The 24,662-nt window shown below is 44.2% G+C and overlaps 1 protein-coding gene across 2 annotated transcripts; it reads right to left on the minus strand.

Annotated features, from left to right (window-relative positions):
• Window positions 1–412: 412 nt before the first annotated feature.
• git1 (G protein-coupled receptor kinase interacting ArfGAP 1) lies at window positions 413–24,371 on the minus strand. Of its 2 annotated transcripts, XM_041940283.1 has the most exons (21): window positions 24,006–24,371; window positions 18,121–18,254; window positions 17,611–17,723; window positions 16,445–16,550; window positions 15,985–16,071; window positions 15,736–15,866; window positions 15,522–15,616; window positions 15,350–15,392; window positions 14,563–14,589; window positions 13,740–13,788; window positions 13,170–13,242; window positions 12,325–12,422; window positions 11,287–11,398; window positions 10,948–11,072; window positions 9,529–9,681; window positions 8,025–8,375; window positions 6,663–6,743; window positions 6,128–6,204; window positions 4,897–5,073; window positions 4,515–4,578; window positions 413–4,370 (listed from the first exon to the last, which is right to left on the minus strand). In XM_041940283.1, the coding sequence occupies exons 1-21, from the start codon at window positions 24,055–24,057 to the stop codon at window positions 4,155–4,157; spliced, it is 2,364 nt and encodes a 787-aa protein (XP_041796217.1). In that variant the 5' UTR covers window positions 24,058–24,371; the 3' UTR covers window positions 413–4,154. The 2 variants fall into 2 exon arrangements, with proteins under 2 accessions (XP_041796217.1, XP_041796218.1); XM_041940284.1 differs by lacking the exon at window positions 14,563–14,589.
• Window positions 24,372–24,662: the final 291 nt, after the last annotated feature.

Genomic DNA, 24,662 nt, shown 5'->3' on the forward strand with positions numbered 1-24,662 from the left:
AAGAAACATTTTTGAAATATTTAAGAAAACACCTAATTTAGGCAAAAACAACAATGCAAGTTGGTTTAAAAAACATGAATTCAGGTATCGGGACTAAGTTTTTAGTATTTATAAAATCATTGCTTCCGATTTTTTTCCTGATGTGATCCGACTCGATCCTACACTTGCAGCTGTTATACAAAGTTTATTTAAATAACTTCACCATGATGCAGTTTCTCTTTACCTTTACTGAAATATCAACAGCACCATAGTTCAATTTTTGCCCTTAATACCGAATGGTGTGGGTACTCAGTCTTCACTGAAACTCTCCTTGCACATTACAGAGATGTAGAAATACACCCATGTCTCCATTAGAGTGAGCATCCATACAGGAAGAAGAAACTAAATGCAGACAGACCACCAACTTGTTTTACTATTTTATTACAAATGTACAGCTTATGAGTTTCCATTACGATTGACCTTTTTAAGTCATTGTTTTCTCTACTTTATACAGTTTTGAACGTCTTCTGTTAAAAGATAACTCTCCCGTCACCCATCTCCCAAAGTGTAGAGCTGTGAAGAAACACAGGGACAGCAACAGTACAGGCCACAGTGCACTGCCAATGGCTGAATATCAGAAGTGTGTGTGTGTGTGTTTAATTCACTGGCTGCAAACTGAAAGTTTGTACTTGCAGCAGGCTTGGTCCAACTGAAAAGTTGAGGGCATGTGTTTGATGTTGGAAAGTATGTACTGAATCATGAAGGTGCAGAGAGTGTGTTGGACATGAACCGACGGAAGCATTAAACATTCATACTAGAGGCACCCTACGCAGTGTCTACTAACTCGGGGGAAGGACTGGGCCATGTGCATTTTTTGGCCCTCCTTTCGCCCTTTTTGAGATGACTGTAGTGCTAAGCCGAAGTGTGCTTCAGACCTTTCCTACTGCCCCATCCCGAATCAAACCCTGCATCCTGCACCTAATGTACTTGAACTAAGACCTTTGGGAGAGTGCAGTACATAATGTAGATCCTATGTCACCCAGCTGGTGTTAGAAAATAGTGCAACTTAGACCACACTGTTGAGTAATAGCCTACGTCAAACTGTTCTCGCTCTTCGCTTCCTATGGATTCCAGTAGGATCGTTAATATGTACAGTATAACTACATAAGGGGGTAATACCACAGCATAACCATACTCACAAGACTTCAAATATCTACAAGTACATTGGTGTCAAGACTTAAGAGCTGAATGAAGATTTGGTGAATAGATCCCATAGCCTGAAGCCCACTTGGGCCAACAAATAGACATAAATATCTTGCAGACATAACCCTAACATATAGCTTAATATAAAATATAGCATGAAAATATATGTTCATATATATATATGACTCTAATCTAAAACTTGGGCAATCATGATTGAAGGGCCAAACTTTTCGGATGACCCCTTGTATGTGCGTGCATGTCAGTGTGTGTGTGCATGGAAGTATTGCTGTTCCAGCAGTCAGTTCAACGTCACTAAGACTCTGCCAATCAAACAGGAGATGATGATGATGACGATGATGTCCAAAGGCATTCAATAGCAAACAATGATACATTTCATGAGTCTTCTGGACACGATTTGTTTTGACAGGAAACGGAGCAACCAATCCAACCTCCCCTACAGAGACAACCATGTGAGAGACTGAGGAGCACTGACAGTCAGAGACCCCAAGTGATGACGGGGGGGTGACAAACAAAGCATGAATAAAGTGGACAGAGCAGTGCTGCAGGTGGTCTTGCATCAATCTCTCAAAGTGTTTGGGGCTAATTAGGGTCTAACTGTCTCTTGCTAAAAGGCATGACTACAAGAAAAAGATTGAGATGCAACTGCTGTCCAAAGGATGAGGTCAGTGTTTCAGGTGAATAAACGTTATGTGCAGCGCCCATCTGAGCATGACTAGAAGCCACAAACACTTTGAGAAACCGGGCACAGAGTCACTGGAGAAGGGTTAGAGGGGAGTCTACACTAGAAGAGGACGGTCCTTGTGGCAGCTATGAAAGACTTTTTAGATCCTATCTGCATCCTTCTGTTACAGACATGACCAAATTTGTTCAGCACAGTATAACAAGCTTTAAGCCAAGCCCACAGTAGGCTAAGTGCGCTATTTTTTTGAAAAAAAAAAAAAAAGCAAAAACAAAAACATTTGTTCCCAATGCTGTCTCCCCGTTAGCAGAGTTCAGAGACAGTGAGCTAGAAGTGACACCTTCAGTGGCCCAGATCAGCAGGCCGTGACAGAGGATCAATCAGAAAATAGAACGAGGGCTTGATGTGTGCCGGACAGTCCAAAAAAGACAACACATGGGAACTACATCAAGCACATGTGAAGTGGCTAAATCCATTTCATATGAGCGTATCCTCTCAGATGAAATGATGATGAGTATTACCTTTCCAGGCTGCTAGATCTGGTGCTTTCCACAGGACTACTTAAAGCTTAACTGCAACATCCCAGTGAGTGTATCAATGCAATGTGGCTGAACCATGTTGTTAACATGCATGCAAAGAATGGCTGTTGTGTGCTACAAGCACCGAGGGAGAATGCCTGTTCTCTTAATAGCATACTGACTTAAGCAAAGCTGGGGGGGTTAATCCTCACTCACAAACTGGACCAAATGATTTTATTAACCTGCTTGGCACAGTAAAAATAACTATGGGATTGATTCTGAGATGATTCCACTGGCTCTGTTAAATGAGGCAATTTGTAAGATAAATCAAGCCCAAAAAAGACAGCTGAGGACAGGAAAAGAACATTTTGATCCAGGTCCTGTCATAATGCGCCAAGGGGCTTTCGGTCTAACAGAAAATCAAAACCAAACACAGATCTCCCCCTACACCCGCTCCCCTTTGGCAACTGTTCGACCCCTCGGCCACAGGACATATTACACACAAACAAACAAACAAAAAACTCAAGTGTCACCCAGAAAGGGAGCGCTTGAGAAATGTTGAGGACCGTTTCACAGGTTATTTCTTTTATACGTGTACGTGTGCATGTTTGCTTAAATCCCAGTAAGAGGTTGAGCACATACTCACCACCTGTCTCCCAATCCACTAAATGAGAATCATATTTGAGACAATAAAATAAACATACATAAAAACAGTTAAATCAAGATGACAGTCAGTAAAAATATCAATACAAAAAAAACAATAGGCATGATAAACAACAACAATAAATCACAATTATTCCAGTGTAAGTGTTTGCTTTGTGTAAGTCAGTCATTTTTGTCCTCAGAGGTGCAGACCAGACCAATCTGCATATTCAAAAGAAAACAAAAGAAAAGAAAAAGAAGAGAGAGGAAAGAACTGAAAACATGCCACATCATGCTGTGTACCGCCAACAACAGGGGGTGACGGGTCAGAGGAAAGCTGGAGCCCCCTGCAAAAGCTAACCCAGGAGGAAGCATCTGAGAGCCTGGGTGGGGTGTGGAGTGGGGCGGAGCTAGACGGGTCCTTCTCTGCACCGCGAGCTCATCCCTGTGTGGGGACGGCCTAGCAGACGGAGGGGGCGCCTCGTGTCCGGTTGGAGAGCGAGGAGCGGACCAGAGAGGAAAGGAGAGGGGAAAACGTCCTGACTCCTCGCAGGACGGAGATGTCGCGGAGTACGTCACTTCCTCCCTCCCCTGTTCAGGTAAACGGGGAGAGGGAGGGGTGACGAATGACGGGTGAGAATAAATAAAGCGCCAACATTTCAGGATCCAGTTCACTGTACATCACCATCACTGTATTTCACATATGCTTATCACAGTTTAAGCGGCTTATTATACACATCTGATTCCAACAGTTTGTTTAAGTTGCAGCAGGCTGTAGTTTCCACGTTGGATCCTCCCACTCGTCCTTCCCTACTTTCACTTCCACACTTGTGGAATTTCTCCTTCTTTCGGTCCTCTGTAGTGTTTCTACTGAACAATCGATTCTCTTCACTTCAGTCCGATTCCATTTCCATGCATATTCCAAATTTTCCTCATCGCGCCCATCATTCTCCCGATCACTCGCCCTTCCTCGTCCTCCCATACGTAGAGTGATCATATTTTCCCTCTTTCTTCCTCTCCTAGAAGCCCCTCCCATCCCTCTTAACCCACCCATGCATTGATCCGTTCTCTCTCCCTCTTTTCTATGCATCCATCCATCCGTATTTGTTGGGTCACTGTTTCTTCTCACGAGTGGTGATGGTGACCAGCTGCTTAGCAGCCTTGGCAATGTCGTAGGCGCATTGGATGACCTGCTGAGTGAGGAGCTGGTAGTCCACTGCGGGGGCCCCAGGCTCCGAGGGTGCGGCCTTACGGCACTCCACCTGCAACCGCGAGGCACTGGAAGCCAGCAGGCGTAGGGAGCAGTGGACTGCATCCAACGCTGGGCGCTACGGAGAGATGAAAGGAATCAAAGCTCAACGCACAAGATGGAGGACATAAACAGATCGAGGGAGATAACGAGAGCAACACCCAGATAAAGACAGAGAAAAACACACAGAGGGAAAAATGAAACATGAGCACAGCGAACTTACTTTGGGGAAGAGTGAGGCCATCTCAGTGACAGCGGAGTGGATCTTCTCAGAACACGGAACAAAGCTGAAGAGGAGAGAAATTTGCTGTTTAAACTACAAGATGAACAAGATTGTTTGTTACTAAATGATGCTTTGGACTAATCTTAACAGGCATTTAATTATACTGTATTGTACATCCAATCTGTACAACCACACTATGAGAGCACAATTTTGAACCTCCCAACAGCTGCCATTGTCTGACTCAGAGCTAGACACCAATCCATCGAGTGCATTAACAGCTGCATTCATCTGGCGCAGCTGCTCATGACAGTGTGTAAATGTGACAGAATTTCTGATTTAAAGAAAAGATGGTTGGTGCTAGAAGATGGCGTCTCGCACCCACCTGTCGTGTTTGAACTCCTGTGCGGCCCTCAGCAGCTCCTGGATGTTCTTGGTCACCTGCTCAGTTTTCAGTATGACATCCTCTGTGCAGGGCAGGGTGGGGTCCGGCTCGCCCGCCTCCCCGCCACCTCCCTCCTCAGACTCCACACGACCTTCCTCCTCACTGCTGCGGCCCATACTGCCAAGAGGAACACATAAATACACTTTAATTAACACCTCGGAGTGAAGAAGAGTCACAGTCAAGGAGGACGTTACTGGTACTTTAGCATCTCAACACTGTTAAAGGTTCAGTGTCTTCAGAGACTGTCCGTTTGCCCGGTATTGCTCATTAACGACAGCTAGTAAAGATCATTAACCCCCTTATCCAAATTTACAGGACCACATAGCAATAGGGCTGCTAAATGTTTTGAAATATCAATGTTGAGAAGAAATTGTAATGGTAATTTAAGAACTAAATATTAATATCACACAGATGATCCATTCTCAACCCGCTTAAGGGCTTTAGATGACTAATAATGTCAATTATACCCCGTGGTAACTTCTCACTTTCACGCCAGAACTCATTTGGTCTTGTGGTTGCAAATCTCATTTAAAAATAACACTGGTTACTGATTTCAGAATAAAATTTTTAAATATGAAATATAACAGTGGAAATGGGTACAAGCAATCAATGCAAAACTAGTTCCCAAAAACTACTGGTATACAAGCCTGATTCCAAGAAAAGCTGGGATAATTTGCCATATCTGACATACATTCAATTAAAAACAGTACAAAGACAATATATTTAATGTTTGACCTCATCAGCTTCATTGATTTTTGTAAATATCTGCTTATTCTGTAATTTGATGCAGCAACATGTTTCAAACAAGTTGCGACAGGAGCAACAAAACACTGGGAAAGATGTGGAACGCTCCAAAAACACCTGTTTGGATCATTCCACAGGTAAACAGGTTGATTGGTAACAGGTGATAGTATCATGATTGGGTTTGAAAGGAGCATCCTGGAAAGGCTCAGTCGTTCACAAGTGAGGATGGAGCGAGGTTCACTACTTTGTGAACACATGATTGTATGAAGGATGTTACTACATGAGCTCAGGAACACATAAAACACAGTTTGTTTGCAAATGATTGCATTTAGTTTTTATTTAGGTTTTAGCCCCGGCTTTTTTGGAATCAGGGTTGTAGATTAAAACACACTCATCCTTGTGTACAGTGACTTGCAGTGGGTCTGACCTTAGCGAGAGGTCATATGTTTGTGTGTTGTCATAGTCACTGTCAGTGCCACTGCCGTGCTTGTCTGGTTTAGGGACCTGAGGAGGGAAACACAGCAACATCACATTCCATCAATGCAATTATCACCCACCTCACCAAACCCCCTGAGCTGCTCCCTCCTGCAGAGCATAACGGATACATCCTCCCACAAATTTCACGCATTTGTTGCCAGTGGCTCTAATAATTTCAACAAGAGGTCCACCACATAGCATAGATTTTAAAAGTGGTTTCACATCAGCAGCTTTGAATCTTTTGAATAAATATTAATCGTGGTTGCTTGGTGATGTTTACATTTCTAGCCAAATCTGAGGAAAGAGAAGACACCTTATGTTTGGTTTTTGTGGACCTTTCTACCAGGATCATGAGAGGTTTTCTATAATAAAATGAAGGATTAGGGTAAATGACCTTGCAGTATTTGTAGGAGACTGTCTTTGATAAAACAATGTAAGTCAGAGAATCAGTCCAGAATCCAAAACTGCAAACTGTAAGCACTCACCATGTATCTGCCCATCTCTGTTGATCCAGACAGATGCTGGCTTCCATATGGCGTTGGACCCCCTGTGCCACCCTTCCTCACCTGTGAAAAGAGGGGAACACAAGGATGGAGAGAGGGAGATAGAGATGGAGGGACAGAGGTAACGGGAGAGAGATGTGTGGACAAAGATGGAGAAGGGAATGACAGATAAGCAGAAAGAGATGGATGAAGAAATAGAAAAAAAGAGCGTGGGGACAGAGAGAAGAGGTTTTCTTTTGTATAAACAGCAGAAAAATAAGATGAATGAGCCAGTGAGGGCAGCGTCAGATCAACTCGGCAGCTCACCCATCATCCCATCAAGACTACATGCCTCTATAGATATCTAAGACTGAAATTCAAAGAACACTGTCACACTCAACTGAGTGGTGATGAACAGCTATACATCACACAGGGGATCTAAACAAGACTACACACATATTTTACGCTAGTGTTGATCTCCATTATTAGAATGCATAATAAGCAGAAGTGGTGCATACAGTAGCTGCATGTGAGAGAGTCCTACATTCGATGAAATGGCAAACAATGCAATGACAGACAGACAGAATGCTTACATCCAGAGGATGCACGGTTGCACTGCAGTGAGCAAGGGACAGACAGGTGAAGAGACAGACAGACAGAAAGAAAACAGACAAACAGGTAAATCTTTGTGTATGGAGATGGTGAATTGTACACGATTCCATGGAGGTCTCCTATGAAAGGCTGACAGTAGTGGTCAGTGGTCATGTGTGTGCATACTGTAGCTTCATAGATGTTGATGTGGGATAAATGCCGCTTAACGTTGTAACTGGTCACCTACTTGCCTGCCACCCTAACAGAAACAAAAATATTGTTCGGGCACCAGGAAGTGTGTGTGTGCATTCTTGTATGTGCGTGATCATAGCAATTCCTACACAAAGCAGGTGTCCAGAAGCAGGAGGGCTATCTGGAGGTCAAAAAGGGTAGAAAATGTGAAAGTACAAGGGTGCAGAGCAGGCTAGAGAGCAGAGAAGTCAGAGGCATCGGCAGGCAACCAAACAGACAACACAATCCCTATTTTCCATCTTTCTCCTTAACATCACACTTATGCACTTCCCCAAAAAATAATCATAGGTCGTATTGTTGTGAGACAAATCAGTACTATTCTTTCACATTTAAATGGGGATCATGCACAACTGGATCTTTCAAAGAGAAGGATCGGTGACTGAGATGCAGGGTGAGAGAAAGTCGAAGAGAAATAGAGAGATCAGGATTGGATTATGACCCATCAATCAGGCCAAAGACAGGCCATCAGGGCCACCAAAAGGAAGGTGGGAAGTAAAAGGGGCCGGGGGAGTTCTAACTTACGCTGGGTGTGTTGAGGGGCTGCAGGCGGGCTGCCAGGGAGTCCAGGGCTGGGGGACCATGGGCCGTGGGGCCGGAGGCCGCCCCCGGCTCGTACATCGAGAAAGCCTGGCGGTCCCTCCGGTGGAGATGGGAATGGGGGGCGACTGAGGAGGGCACAGAGAGCCCCGGGGAGTCCGCTCCCGGCCCAAACCCACCCAGACCCCCTCCACCTATTCCTCCTCTAATTCCACCCCCTTGCCAGTGACCTCCTCCCCCTCCTCCTCCACCAGGCCCTCCTACCCCATGGCCAGCTGCCCCCCCAGCCTGCTGGCCCCCCCGCATCGCACTGTTCTCTGTCTGCATCCGCGTGATCTACAGGAGAGGAGGAAAGGGGCAGGGAGAGATGAGAGGATGGAGGGAGGGACATGGGGAGGTTACAGGGAAGGGAGTGGGCGTCAACTGAATGGTCGAGGACAAGCATCCACAATCACAGATACAGTAAAAAAAGGCTCATACATATTAACTTGCATCAGTACTGGGGAGGGAGGGAGGGAAGGGATGTGTGGTCAAGACACTTCAACAGGTTACATGTGGAGGAAGGGATTGGGTGTCTTGGGAATGGGGTGAAAGGCTAAATACCTGTTTATATATATATATATATATATATATATATATATATATATATATATATATATATATACATATATAGTTTGTTTTCAAGGGTCATGAGGAGAAATGAGGTAGTGCGTAATAATGTAGTAATATGTGTCTGAACGCAAGTGTCTGCTTATACTAGAGGATGTTCGCCTCCACTCTTCATTAAATCCTCTGTCAGGTGACAAAATAAACACATGAATGAATCATGGGTTGCATAATTTGACACTGGCAGCCACTAATGAACACAATGAGCTAGTGATGACGAGTCACGGGAAGCCAAATGAAGTGACGATGGACAACAAATGAGCGCTACTACGTGAAAACCGTCTAAACTAAAAATGGCGGCTAAAAAATGAGAACGGGCGTCTTTGCGGCTGCTTTGGTTACTAAATAACAGTGAAAAGCTGTCACCAAATACATCGTCCTGAGACATCGGCATCAGAAAGATGACACCCCGTCAGGAAAAATACATCAGCTCGCACAGATATTGAAATATTCACTTGTCTCTCCATCATCCTGCCCTCCTTCTGTCTGAATCAGTGGCTCCTTCTCAGTTTGCCACCCTGTCTCTGTCACTTTGTCCTGTGCGTTCTTCAATCCAGGCATCATCCTCTATCTGCTTTTATATTCGAACTTCTCCATTTTAGGCGCCTATGTTCACCTTTGTACGAGACAATTCATGCTGATCTTTCCCATCTGCCCCCTGTTGCTCTCCACTAATAAGATAATGAACACAAAACAGTTTAACTCCTCTCCTGCTCTGTATTTCTCAACATTCTGCTTGGATTCAGGTTCTGCACACATATGCTGACCCTCTGACCTTGATTTGTCTCTGTCCGCCCTTTCGTCCCCCCTCCATACTCCCTACCTCCTTCTGGAGCCGCCGGAGCTCCTCGCTCAGGTTGTTGTTGACCTTCATCAGCTGCTGCACCTTGGCTTCTGAGGAGGCCAGGGCCTTCTTTACCTCCAGGTACTCCTGCAGGGTGATGGGACCGTCTGACAAGTCTGACGAGTCCATACTCTGGATTGACAGGGACATACAGGCAGGTGGGTAGAAAGACAGACAGAAACGCAGGCGGGTGGACAAAAAAAGCACAGGTAAAGTGAGGAAATGGACATCATGAGACTTGTGAAGCTAAATTCAATGTGGAAAACCTCAATTCTTTAGCGTTTTACAAATGAATCAGGAATCAGAAATCAGGAATCATTTATTGTCATCACACAAGTTTCCAAGTGCAACTAAAATGAATGTAACTCATGCAATTTTTTGGTATATGCAGTACGTATTTTTTATTATTTTCACATTTTCTTGCAATTGTTATGCAGTTGTAATGTGGGGGTATGTGTGAATCAGTGCTTGCTGAGCTGGATATAACAGAGCTTACAATTGTGTGAGAGGACAAGCGCTACCCTCCTGCCTCAAGGCCGGTACTACAGCTGATCACACACTTGTAGACAGTAGAGCCTTAGTTCTTGCTCTCAATACACCATCAGCCCCCACTTCCTGTGACCCTGGAGCATGCTCAAACTCAGTCCAATACCACTCCCTAAAACATCTTTCACTTCTAGGCTCTGTTTATTACTCATCCACTTAATACCCAATCCATTTCTATTTTACTGTTGTGCCTAAACTTAATACTCTAGATAACATCATATATGACTGAATACAAAGCCATTTGATACCATACCATTCAAGCTTATGAGCACAACAAAATAATGAAAGCACATATTTCTAAAGTGGAGATGGGAGTGGAACCTCTGACTTGCGGTCTCTCAGAGTTTTACCCACTGAGCCAAACAAGTCCACGGGAAGAGGAGATAGTTACTGGTTTAGCTGTTTACATTGTCATTTCCACCACTCCCACTCTGCAGCATTTTTCTCTCTTTCACTCTCGCTCAATCCCCTCCTCTCTCTTCCCTCTCACTACACACACTCACCCTCTTTCTCTCCCTCTCTCTCTCTATGTATGAACAATGCCTCTCTGACAAGGACCCAGAATAGCTGATGATGTCACTCAGGAGCTATGTGGCAGCCCGGACTGTGGCCACTCCCCGCAAAGCATGCTGGGACAAGCAGTCATAAAGAAGAAACCATGGCAAAGCGTTGCTAGCTGATGCAACCACTTTTCCAGTGTTCTCAGAAGTCTACTGTAAGGCGAGGTACAGGCACTGTAAAACTATCAGTGTGTCAGCATGTGCACAGTTGTGTAATCGTAGATCTTACAGTGCGTGTGACAAGACGCGCATTGGTTTTCCAAAGTAAGTCATGCGTGTTCAAGTTCTGTACCTTTGCACGGTTGCTGCGTTGTGTGTTGTTGTTGTTCTGGGTGGTCAGCTCGCTGTCGGTGTCTTCATCAGAGGCTACACTGTCGTAGTCATGCTGGTCATCATCGATGCCCAGATCCAGTGGGTCTGGCAAAGGAAAAATGTGCTTATGTTGCTAAGGGCAATTTAAAACCATGATCACAAATCTCCTTGCTTCCACGTTTAACTGTGTCTGTTTTTTTTGTCCTATTCATTTTTAACTTAGTCTAACTAAGTCTGTTACTCGGCATCATCAAGAAGTTTTATGGCTGCCATCAGCCATCAATCCTAATCTGTCTGTCCCTTCCTCCCTGTGCCTCACCAGTAGGGCTGCTGAGACCTTTCCCCTGCTGTCTCCTTTTGGCGTCACTCAAGATGTCGATGATGAGCGTGGCAAACTCCCGAGCATTGAAACGTGCCAGCTTCTGACGGCCCTGAGAGAGAGAGAGTGAGGAGTAAGGATTATCATACTATATAAACACAAATGCATACACTGGCACGACGGTCTGAAATTTCCAAAAAAATATATGTTATGAGTTGTGTGGAATACAGATACAATCCAGCCCACAGTCCACGGTTCACTGCCTGTGTGACTACTGTGGTTACCGACCATGTGCTGTGGAAAAACACAGTCATACTCAAACACACACCATCACAAGTGTGCTCACACACACACAAACACAAGCAAAGAAGTATAAACTGTGCAATTACACTCGTATGCTGGCATCCATATAAGAGAATAAAAAGGGTTACTTTCCACTGAAGTGCCAAGTGCCAGACTACTCACTGTGGAAGACAAAAGGAGGTAAAAAGTTCGACTCTAAATGTGTGTTTGTCTTTTGTTTCCCACCATAAATAGACAGCGGCTCTCGACTACAGTGAACTGCTCAATCTTGACAGAGCAAACGTGGCGATGTGGCTGTTTTTTTTCTGTGCATGTGTGTGTGTGTGTATGCTCGTGTCAGAAGTCAATGTTTACACTAATGAGCCACACAGATGAGGAGAAACTATGTGAGAGGACATATGGGATTTCTCTCTCACACACAGAGAGAGAGAGAGAGAGAGAGCACAGATGGATTACATCTTTGCTCCTCTTTCACAGCTGAAGAACATCCCCTGTCAATTTCACACTCATTCTCGGCTTCTGGACCAAACACATACACTGTCTAACTGAGAAAAATAACACCAAGCTCTATTTTTTCCTTTTTACCCGCAAGTTCTTTCACCTTAGTTTCTTCTTTTTCTCAGTTTTCCTGACAGGTTAAAATAAAAAAAAAAACGTTTCAAACATATCTGAATATATGCAGGCCACCTGTGTTTATCTGCGCTCCATATGAATGAGTGTGTGCGTATGTTTTACCTGGTTGCGTGTGGCAGAGTATTCAGGGTTGACTGGCAGGAAGGGCACCGCGCTGCGTTCTGTTACCAGTGTGCTGTGGTTCTGGGTCGTAAGCCACACTGGAGACACAAACATGAAGGAAAAAGTAAGACTGCCTGCATGTGTGTAAGTGTATATGCGTGCGCACATATGTATGTGTGTGTGTGTAACATGGAACATGGGCAGCCAGTCCATCCACCCACACGTGCGTACAGACATAAAAAAAGCACAGTAAAAACCATACAGTAGATTTCATGACTGAATCCCGGCTCCCATCATCCACCGTTATGCTTTGAGCCCTCCCCTTGCGTGTGGCTGGGTTTGTGTGTGTGTGTGTGTGTGTGTGTGTGTGTGTGTGTGTGTGTGTGTGTGTCTCTTTGTATCCTTGCCACTTACCTGCGGTGCTTCTGTCAGAAAGCACAATTTAACCGCTACTGAAGGAGAGAGAGAAGAAACAGGGAGAAAAAAAAAGAGGAGACAGACGGAGAAAGAGCCACGGAGGAGGAGAGAAGCTCAAGAATTTCTGAGGCACTTCCTCACTCCGTCTCTCCTCCTCCCTCCCTCGCTCACTCACTCACTCACTCCATTTGGTTTTGCTGTTCAAGACTCAATTTCCCTTTCTCCTCACTGTCCCTCAAATCTGCCTTCTGTCCTCTCAATGTCTGTTTTCTCTGTGATTTTCTCTCCATCTTTTTCTTCTAAAAATGATGTCTTGTGGAGGTGTTTTTTTTTTCAACATCTGGTTTCCATATAAGGGAAACCACAACACAGACAGCTATTTCTACCTCACAGAGGACCAAAGAAGGAAGAAAGGCGATGAGGCTCACCTGCATCATTTTCTCTGCGATCTACCTCGTCGTAGACGTCCATCGCTAGCTCCTCAAACAGCCGATTGTTGAGCTGCCACACACACAAAAAAATTGACCGAAGATAAATTACCAGGTGTGTTCCTACATGCAGACGCATCAAACACAACAGTGAAACCCAAGAGAGAGACTAATGAAGACAGACAACCTGATACTGTACAGTCACCTGGGCTGCTATTTTTAAGGTTTTACTTGGCGTGCTGTCTCATTTTCAGTCAACCCTCACATTTTTCCAAAAAATGGTGTGCCATGGTTTGTGACTCGTCAGTCAAATGTTGATAACTGATTACCAGCATTGACCCAGGACCTAAATTAATATATTTATTCATTATTTTGGCAAGGAACATAAAATCTGACTGGTATAGCAACCAACTTTTTCATTTTTTTTAAACCATGCACTTATCTTTTTACATTTCTTTCAAGGACACAAGAAAACTCTTTGACCTTGACGCCTCTCACCGCAGTCTGTGGAACTGGAATGTGAGTGCATCATAGGCCATGATTTAAATGTCACTATTCAACCCCACTCACCGCTTGGAGTTTCTTCTTGGCAGCCTTGGCCAATTCTGACAGGTCCAGACTAGAAAACACAGAGGACAGAAGTCAGACGAGCATCGCAAAGACACAGTGGAACAAAGAGACGCAGGGAGAGGGAGGCAGGAACACATGGACATGAAGATAGGAGCAACAGGTGAGGAGGTGGGCGGGTGTTTGGCTAGAGGTGGAGCAGGCAGGAGGGGGGGCAGGGAGAGGGAGGGCGCATTTGGAGTGGGATACGCTGGGTGGCAGATTGGAAGTGCTTGATGTAATGGTGAGTGCCGTTTGGGCCATTTAAACCTGAAGGCAACTCTCAGTACAGTCCCAGGGACAGGGTACATCTGTGATTTTGCAAGCTGCAGCGAGAAAGCTGAAATTTGCAAAGAATCAGCAGATATTCACGATAGTCAAAATATACCTTTCTTACTATGCCGCTGTAGACAAGTGTGCTAGATTGTTTTGTTACACAAATATAAAAGAGCTATATATCAAAAGCTTTATTGCATTATCTGAAAATAGAAATGTGTGGTGTGATCCTCTTGAGCACAGCAACACCTTACTGTTCTGCAAGAGGCCCCCTGAAACTCTATTTTTTGGCTGCCTTTAGTCATCCTGATTTTTTTTCCCTCAGAACTAACCGCACAGCTCTATTTTCTGGCGGTATCAGATTAAAGCCTAATAATCGTCCCTCTGTGAATCCGCTGAAGCTCACTCTGGTGTACAACGGGGAAATCTAGAGAAGATGGTGCAGCAGAGAGAGGGGGATGAAATGAAGGAAGAGATTCTGGAGAAAAAGGAACAAGGAAAGTGAAGATACCTCTGTGTCGGGCACTTAGGACGAGCTCTGGCTCCACCAAGCGCAGCGAAATGGAGAGAACAGAACACGAGTGAGAAAAAGGAAGAAACAGACAGAAAGAGGGGTAGAGAAGCCACATCAAAACAGCTTTAATTGTTATTATCAAGAAGAACCATTCACCAGAACAGAACAGATGCAAGTGGAGTTAGATGGCAGCTCAGAAGTAAGACCCGCTTAAGTTACAAATTGATTTTTAAGGCGCACTTGGTTTCTCCACCTAACTTGTACATTTGTGAGCGTATTTTTTTCAGCTACTTATTTGGCTCAGCTGTGAAAACTCAGCACCCATCAAATCTTTGAAATAAGCTGAGCCAAGTAATAATGAACTTGATTTATTACAACCTGACTGTGCAGTCCTGCACCTCTCAAATCAAACCCGCAGTTCGGGATTAATAAACCAAGCGCACCTCACGTATCTAAATCATAGGTACCTGTGATAGCTTAGATCATCATTTACAATAAACAGCCAGCTCTGACAGAGATGCTAAAGGCCTCCTTTCTCTGGCTCCTTTTTGGGGTGGGCTTACGCATACTATGGTGCCACCCTCTGGTCAGAACACTAATCTGCATCAGTATCAATCAATTCATGCCAGGGAGACACACTGTGAAAAGCAGTCGTTGTAGAAGTATGGCAAGTCAGGCAGCTGCAAGGTACAAAGACACCTCAGGCAATCAAACCACACCATGCATACAAAAACAGGACACTCACAACCACTTTAACACAAAACAATAAGGCCATGGTCCATACCTGTCTGCCATCTGAGGAATGATATAATGGCCATTCTTGTGGTCTGAGAAGAGAAGAGAAGAGAAGAGAAGAGAAGAGAAGAGAAGAGAAGAGAAGAGAAGAGAAGGAAACTGATGTTAAATGCTATGCTTAAGGTCATGGGAGGTGCACACTAACGGGTGCAGTAAGTTACCTGGACGCCGCCCGCAAAGGTAGAAGGCTAGTCTGTCCGTCAGTTCATACTGACACTCGACCAGCCGCTCTGCCAGCTCTACATGGCCCGCCTGCCTGGAACGCAGACACAAACACAAATTATTCCACTTTCTTGTTGTGCTTTCACCTTTTTAAACTGTTTTACTATTTCTATAAAAGTGCTGCTAATCTAGAGTGTGTCCACTGTCCTGTACCTTGCGTAGTCCATGGGTGTGCGTCCGTTGATGTCAGGTGCTCCGGGGTCTGCACCGTACACCACTAGCAGCTCAGCCTGCAGGATCTGGCCTGCTTTTGCTGCCACGTGGAGCGGGGTAGTGCCTTTCTCCTGGAGGGTCAGGTAGAAACACGAATAGTCAGGACAAGAGGCCTGGCGTAAAGAGAGTAATTGAACAGCGCGGCTAATTGCTCGACAGAGTGAGTCGGCGAGTAGATGTTTTTCTAACCGGGTGGAAGAAGTTGGCCTGAGCGCCGAGGGACAGGAGCCGAAGACACGTCTCTAAACTCCCCGTCCGTACACTCGAGTGGAGTTGCTAACAGAGAGAGTGGACAGAGACAAACAGAGAGTGTTTGGTGGGTGGACAGATTAAACATCACTGAGGGACAGAAACAGGCAGAATCCCCTTATTAACCCAGCGGAGCTCAACAGCATTAGAGATCATTATTACACCCTGCTGTGTCATTGGGGGTTCTTTCAGTGAGTGTGCACGAGTGTGTGTTTCTGTGAGTGTGTGCATGCACATGTACGTGTTTATATGTGAGGTCTCCCACTGACATCTATAAATGAAACATCCTTTTGTGCTTACACATGCAGCTCAACAATATGGCACAGGCTTATGAGCATAAGCTTATTAACCTGAACCCATAACTTTTCAACCCCTCAGCTGTGAAATACAGAGCCCTCACCTTACTGAGGTCCTTGGTAGTGACGCCATCATCATCACGGCAGGGCAGCTTGTGCACAAAGGCCAGCATTTGGTATTTGGCTCTGATGAACTCTGATTTAGTGGGACTGTGTGGGAGGACAGTATAAGATTAAAAAGTTCATACATCAGGAAAAAGTGTGTTAACCTGTGTGGGACAAAAATCATATTTACAACTACTGTACAGGTCACTGTGTCAGTTTAATTATCCTCTGCAAAATTAATTTTAAGCTTCAGGTTTTTCCTAAATGCCCCATTGATTTCAAACTGCTGATTTGTATTTTGACTGAAAAGCAGTTCCTGCTTTTCTCCTTTTGTTTTTTGTGTCAGGTGAAAATCTCACTCACTTTCCCTTCATATTGTACTTGAATGAGGCCGAATTTCTATGGATGTGTTTCAGTCTGGATGCACTGACTGCTCAAATTTGATTTGAATATTTTTTGCATCACTTCCAAAGTGACGTACAGCAACAACCTGACGCAGGTGCATCAGAGCAGCTGAGCTGTATGGAGGGCAACAGTCTTCTGCACTGCAACTTGCCAGCACGATTGTTTGATCTCCATTTCCCATACTTCCTGTCGGAAAGCCATGTTGCCAGCACTCGTAGCTACTGATGCCTAGGTCATTACCGCGGCAACCCATGCAGATAGGTTGGTGATGTCTGGACACACAAGTCTGATTTGCCAGCAGTCTGAACAAAGCCCAACACAACGTACAGCACAGTGCGCTTGAAGTTGTGCACCATGTGCTTCCACACATTTGTATAACTGAGGTGAAATGACCAGTTTTTCATCCGGCTTGAACTCCTGATCTCATGACACCCTCATAGCCACATTTAAACCAAAAGTAAAACACATTACAAACTTCCGCTGACTAAACCTATCCTGTAGTTAGTCATGCAAAAACCCGATGACAGCAGAACAAGATTTACTAGGAAGATGATCCATGCCAGAGAGAAAACTGTTAAGAGGGCATTAAGGGACAACTGGGCGCAACTGCTCTTCACTAATGGAAACAGCAATTATGTTCATAAAGGTTTTACAACATCCCTGTGCAGCAGGGACAGTATTTCCTCCAGCAGAGGTGACTGGGGAGAGATGTGTGATATTTTTGTTCGGAGTATTTTGAGCCTGTAGGGAGTATACTTACTGGACTTTGTCCTGGGGGTTGGGTTTCCTACGACCGCTCTGCACCTGAGCAGGGTCCAGGAGACTGTGCTCCCATATGGAGTTGGCCCCGTTGCTGGCCAAGGTCTGAACCATCTGAAACACGCACACACACAGCAGTGAGTCAGTGAAGGCTCACCATGATGCAAGAAACTACCACCATCACAGCACAATCTGGCGAGTAAAGCCACTTTACAACCCGAATGCAGTACTCTATGGTTTGAATTTATTGGTTTTAGAATGACCAAAATGCTAAAAATGATGCATGCACACAGATGGGGGATAGGCATAAAATCTTATAGTAATCAAGAAAATACTTTTTTTTTATTAACACAGATGCAAAATATACGTCTTCAGTGATTTGTCAGGTTTCTGTACTAGTCCTTGCCTTCTGTGGTAGTATTGTGGGCCTGAGGTACTGCATTTACTTTCAGTTTATCAGCCTTCCCTGCCCCCTGTTCCCTTTCCCTCACGCTTCATTTCTCAGCCTTACCTGCAGTAGTGCGGGAGGCCATCCGCTGTGCCTCAGGTGCTTGACTATGGAGATATGGCGACCTAAGCTGCGGTGGACTGAACAGCATTCATCACAGATCAGGACCCCTCGGTTGATACTGGTCCAGCCCGGGTCTGACAGAAAAACAGAAATAAGTGGATGGTATTACAGGCCTTATAAATATGCTGTGTGTATAATGACTTCTCAGCATTGTAAAGAATCCTGAGTGCATCAGAACGCTGTGTAAAACCCAAATAAAAGCAAATTAAAATAGAATGCTTTGCAAATGCTATTGAACCTATATCTACTTGAATACTGAAGACAATAAGCTTAATGTTAGAGCTACCTGCCTAGAACAATCCACAGGTAAGCAGGTTAATTGGCAACAAGTGATGGTATCATGATTAGGTATGAAAGCACCATCTTCGAAAGGCTCAGTCATTTACATACAAGGATGCGGGGTCACAACTTTGTGAAAAACTGTGTGGGCAAATAGTCCAACATTTTTAGAACAAGATCTCTCAATGCACACTTGTGAGGAATTTAGGAATTTCACCATCAGCGTCCATAATATCATCAAAAGATTCAAAGAATCCAGACAAATCTCTCCACATAAGGAGCAAGGCCAAAAACCAACAGTGACTGCCTGTAACCTTTGATCCCTAAGGTGGCACTGCATTAAAAACTGACATGACTGTATACAGGATATTCCTACACTGGAACACTTTAGAAAAGCATTGTTGGTAAACACAGTGCATCGATGCATCTACAAGTGCAAGTTAAGACTCTACCAAGAAAAGCTAAAAGCATATATCAACAACATCCAGAAATGCCAGTGACATCTCTGGGCCTCGAGCTCATCTGAGATGGACGAAGCTGAAAAGTGTGCTCTGATCTGAGCCACATTTCAGACTGTTCTTCAAAATCATGGACGTTGTGTCCTCCAACCTAAACAAGAAATCACCCATCCATATTGTTACGAGCACAAAGTACAAAAGCCAGCATCTGTGATGGTATGGCAGTGTGTCAGTGCCCATGTCATGGGTAACTTGCACTTCTGTGAATGCACCATTTACGCTTTAAGGTACATAGGGGTTTGGATAAACATGTGCTGCCATCCAGATGATGTCTCTTTCAGGGACGTCCCTGCTTATTTCAGCCAGACAATGCCAAGCCGCATTCTGTCACTGTGGCTTCATAGTAGAAGAGTGCGGGTACTAGGCCGGCTTGCCTGCAGGCCAGATCTGAATGCCACTGAAAATATGCGGCACATTATGAAGCGCAAAATGCCACCGGATTGTTGAGGAACTGAAGTCGTGTCTGAAGCAAGAATGGGAAAGAATTTCACTTTATAAACTTCAACAATTAGTGTCCTCAGTCCCCACTGAGTGGGTGTTGTTAAAAGAAAAGGTGATGCAACACAGCGGTAAACATGCCCCTGTCCTAACTACTTGGGAACGTGTTGCAGGCATCAAATTCATAATGAGAGAACATTTACGCAAAAACACAATCAAGTTTACTTAACATAAAATACCTTGTCTTTGTACCGTATTCAAGTAAAAACAGGTGAAAAAGGATTTGTGAATCATTATGTTCGGTCCAGAGATATTATTTACCATTTTACACAGCGTCACAACTTTTTTGGAATCAGGGTTGTATCATGTGGGGGGGTCCAAAGGACTCTGTGGTGCCATTTTTTCCCAAAGAGGACATGTACTCTACCTACACTGCCATCCCACCCAGGCTTCAGTCAAGGTCAAATCAAACATATTCTCCTTTTTGTCCTCTCTTCTCAGCTGTTAACTTGAAGTAAGAAGCGTCTCATGAAACATGTTAATATGTATACACAGCGTGCCAAACATGAAGAAGAGCGACAAAATAAAGTGCAGCAATCCTCTGTCACCAAATCTTCACTTAGGTTTAGATTTCTTTTAATTTGCACAAATGATGTGCAGTGTACCGTATCTACTTGAGTATAGTATAATGCACAATTATAGCAAAACAGGCTTGTGTTTGAGAGGAAATGCGTCTTACTAAATCATGAAACGATGGTGTTAACATAATAGTGATGTAATTAAGAGAATCTTGGAACAAAATATTGAGTTACTGTTAGTAAGTAGGACAAATTGAATTTTGCAATAATAGGGTTGCAAAAGCAGTGAAATTACGCCATTTACAGCATTCAGAAATAAAAAATTGTCAACAGTAATATCTCAATATGGGTATTTTGTCATAATAGGAGTATATGACCAGAATACACAGTACATTATAACACTAAATTATCAGCCAGCCTTTGTGGGTTGTCTTAGTTGGAAGATGCAATGCGGAGGCACAAAATACCCGGATACAGCTGGATCATGCACACAATGTATCTGCCATTATGCTGAGTTGTACTCTAATTCCACTTAGCCCAGCACACTCCATGAATTGTTATTCACTAATGAACTAATGCAAGCACAGAGCTCAGCTCTGATAAAAGTGCTTACCAATGGAGGGATCAACTGAACCCATAAGAATTATTTAAACCACCTAGTCTAAGTAAGTAGGTCTCAAGGTCAAAGTCAAGTCAAAGTCAAGTAACACAGACCAATTAGCCCTATATATTAAATTTTACTGGTTATATTAAATAATCTGGAAACACTGTGTGAAAAAGTGAAAAGCTAAATGTTTGAACCCTGTACGGCACTGTGTGCACTCCTACAGACAAAGCAAACGCTGATCTTTCAGTCATAAGCAGCTTGGTGTGAGACAGTGGTGCCTCACTGGCTGCGCCAAGATCTACTAGTTTCCAGTAGCAGTCTGAGGTTCTCTTGACATTTGGTATTTGTTTTAGTCTGTTTGGTGTGAAATTCAAGTGATGCATATAGTTCTGGGGGGAACATACCCCCTTCTACCTGAAAATTATTTCTCTCAATAGAAAATAGATAGACTGTGAATGGGGTGAGTATGGGAGGGGAAGCAGCAAGGGCCAGTGCCAGTTGAGTGACACTGGCAGACGAGTCTTAGAGTCTGGGTCACATTTATGCCCTCAGGATCCTGATGTGTCGGGCAGCTCACGGCTACTACAGTCTGCAACATCAAAACAAATACATGCAGCCTTGCATCTGCATGATGCATGCACGAACATACACGCACATTTCCACGATCTGCTTTAGTCACTCTCAGGCTGGGATAAAACTGTCTGGCTTAGGGTATTAATGGAGCTAAAATAGTCCATCATTAGATGAACTGACATGCTGGAAGTCTTTTTGCCCTCAGAAAAAGTAGCAGCAAATGCAAAAGGGCTTTGATAAGAGCTATAGCCTAGTTTAGAACAGTAGCCCGTCAGCTTTAAAGGCCGGACTGCAGCAATTTAATTCCTTAATCTGTGTAATAAATATAAAAACTCCCACAGGCTATGCTATCTGCTTGGCATGCTGGATCAATATGAGGCTACACCATTAAGCTATTAGACCTTGATAGACTATTGGCAGCGGCATATTGGCCAAATCTGCAGCATGACATAATTTAGCCTAAAGTTGGCCTAATTCATCAATACGACATTGACATTAGTTTTTATAACTGTCACTTAAGCCTGCATAAAACATGTATTATAATGAGTATTAACAGTGAAGGAGCACTTAAAGTCTGGAGAACTCGTGCTGAAATAAACACCACAGATTCAGCTTTCACAGCTTTAAATAACCATTTTAAGATCCAGAAGCAACATGTAAGTCCACTTATTGGCCCAAGTCACAGCTAGATTTATTGCAATGAATACACAAAGTTTTTATCCCGCGTAAGGTTTGTTTTTTAAACTCAACCAAAACACTACTCAACATGATGAGAGCCCTTGACATCACTGTCAAACCGCTCTAAATTCTAAGTTTCTTATACAATTGTGCTCAATAAAGACTTGACAACATGATTCACTGTTGCCATAAACCGTGCAGATTGCCATGGCGTGACATTAAAGCCTCCTGAGGCTTGGCTAGGACTAGGAGTATCAGGCGTCCTTTGTAGCCATGCCATTGAGTTATCCCCCTAGTATGACACAAAGCTGGGTAGTAGGGAGGTGGCCTGTCACCAGCGGCTAGGTCAGCATTTTGCAGAACGCACTGCGTGTGTGTGCATGTCGTCGCAAGGAGGGGCTGCATGCAAAGAGCTGATGATAGTAGAAGAACTACACAGCAAGTAACAGGTACACCAACACAAAAAAGCCAGCCACCAATATGAAAAATCTATAATTTTTTCCAAGGAAATCGAGTGTTGCCCTACAAGAAACAGGCATCTTACCCTTTTTCCAAACAGGATGAATTTGTCAGAGTCATATCACACTGTGAGTTGCTGTAGCAATCAAGAAAGGCATTCAACTGGGGTCAGTTAGTGCTGATCAGGTTATGAAGTGGGAAAAGCAACTGAGGGGGCAGGAGGACAGAGCGACGAGCGATGAAGCAGGAAGGTAAGTGAGTAGAGGGTAGCAGAGAGTAAGTTCAGGTCATAAAGCAGGTGCAAGGTGCAAGCAGGCAAGATTTTGAACACTGAGCAGAAAGGCCCTAAAGCTTGAAGAGCTTTGCACAGGCACACACACACACACACACACACACACTAACACTGCTATCAGGGGAAGCAGCTGTGAAGACAGCAGCTGCTGTAATGCATGTACACATGAATGAATGCAAGCAACACACACACACACACACACACACACACACACACACAGGTGCACCAATAACCAAGTGCTTCAAACTAAACATGCGGTCATGTGAGGGTACATATGCAAGACAGCGGCCAGCGAGGGGATACCAAGGTTGTTTTGGCATCACCTCTACCTCACTTTGCGACAAAACACACAGGGGCAAACGAGGTAAAACTAACCTACAAGTATGAATGTTCAGTGCAGTGACCATACCTATGCCATACACACCACTGCGTAACATACTACTATTTTCTCACAGGTAAAGTTTGAACATATTGTTTCTTTTCAACTTCATACTGATCCAGATTCAATGTCCCACTTTGGGATGGCTTTTAAATGAATTTGCTCTATAATTCCTCCTTCAGCGTTAGTGACAGTTAACCACATTTGTAAACTGTGAAGGAGGTTATGAATACTCTAAAATAAGTAAGGTAAATATATAGACACATTTACATGCGTAGATATAAGCTCTTTTGGGGGGGTTAACATTACACGAACTACCAGAAATTAATGGCAGATACAGTTAAAACGACTGGCTGGTAGCTGAAGCCTTAGCTGAATCGGTTCAGTATTAACTTGCCGTTTAGCAAAAGTTAGCTACACTAGCTAACGTTGTAGCTAAGCTAGCTACGTTAGCCAGGTACACAATTCCAATCGCCGAGGGCAAGTGCTAACAATAACACAGTGGTTTTGACATGTAATCATTATATTGTATATTGGTATATCAGGTACAAAATAAATGTTTAATAATAGCCTGCAACGCAGTGGGTCAAAATCGCCTGCTTGTTAGCCAGGCTAAGCTAACGTGTTAAGAAGTCAGTCCCGGTCAAGAAAATCAAAACAAACGTCTCTCCAAGTAGGAAGGCGACATAAATCTGACACTCATATCTTCCACTGCAGCAGACAAACTGGTAGCGGTAACATATGTGCTTGGTCTATTAAACATAAATATCAAGCTGCTCAATGGGGCACATTATCGATGAGCAGCTATTAGCCCAGGATATTTCCCGTTGTGATAACACGCCTATTTTTCACTGTTTATTTTGGGCCTAAGCGACGTTCGGAAGCCCTGGCCGTTTTCCTGTTCTGCGGACCCGCTGACAGCGACAGCAGCTTCGGCCCTGTTGTCCCACCACGTCGCCCTCCCCACGTATTGTTCCAGTATAACGTTAGTGGTCTATTTTTGATTTATATTCATCCTCCCTACCTGGCGCACTGCAGTCGGCGCAGACTTCTGTCCTTTGTAGTTTTCTTGACATCTCGAAAGTGGCTGAAATCGAGAGGTGGATGTCGGCGATGATGTGGTTCGCCCTTTTTCCCCCGAGTTACCGACCGACGTCTGCCGTCAACCGATGCGGCCCCTGAATCCCCGGAAGCCGGGTGGTGTTATCGGCTTTCCCGGCCAGCTGACAGTTGAATTTCCCGTTTGTTCCTGCGGTCTCTTCGCCCACGTTCACCACTGAACTCAAGTCTAGATCCAAGTTATGTGAACATCCTTGATCTGTTTGTTTCTATGAACCTCATATGGGAATATTTACTGAATCTTTCCGCTGCATTGTCAGCAACTCACCGAGAGACGGCAGCTCGATACCTGTCAGTTTCCGGACACACACCCAACACCCCTGCAGCCTACCTATGGAGGGGCAGGGAGGGGTAACAGGGCAGCAATGATCCTGACATCCTTTAAAGGTGAGGTGGATTTCACACATAGATCAAAATAGAATATAGCATAGAAAATTCAGCTCACCAGTATTTTTTTAAAACCCCAAAATCTAGCTAGATACTTCTGAATAGGATTTATGTCAGATAAATGTCAGCGTAGTGACATGGACCTACTTTGTATAACATTTAAACATCGATATAG

Source organism: Chelmon rostratus, chromosome 7 (genome assembly GCF_017976325.1).
Source record: "Chelmon rostratus isolate fCheRos1 chromosome 7, fCheRos1.pri, whole genome shotgun sequence".
Lineage (NCBI taxonomy): Eukaryota > Metazoa > Chordata > Actinopteri > Chaetodontiformes > Chaetodontidae > Chelmon > Chelmon rostratus.

Excerpts from the sequence above, each read along its gene's own strand:
- git1 (XM_041940283.1), bottom strand. The coding sequence starts at position 24,057 with ATGTCAAGAAAACTACAAAGGACAGAAGTCTGCGCCGACTGCAGTGCG. Across the intron at positions 15,867-15,984 it reads AGGCCAACTTCTTCCACCCG|GAGAAAGGCACTACCCCGCT; the intron begins GTTAGAAAAACA and ends CTGACCCTCCAG. Across the intron at positions 4,371-4,514 it reads TGGCCTCACTCTTCCCCAAA|CGCCCAGCGTTGGATGCAGT; the intron begins GTAAGTTCGCTG and ends ATCTCTCCGTAG.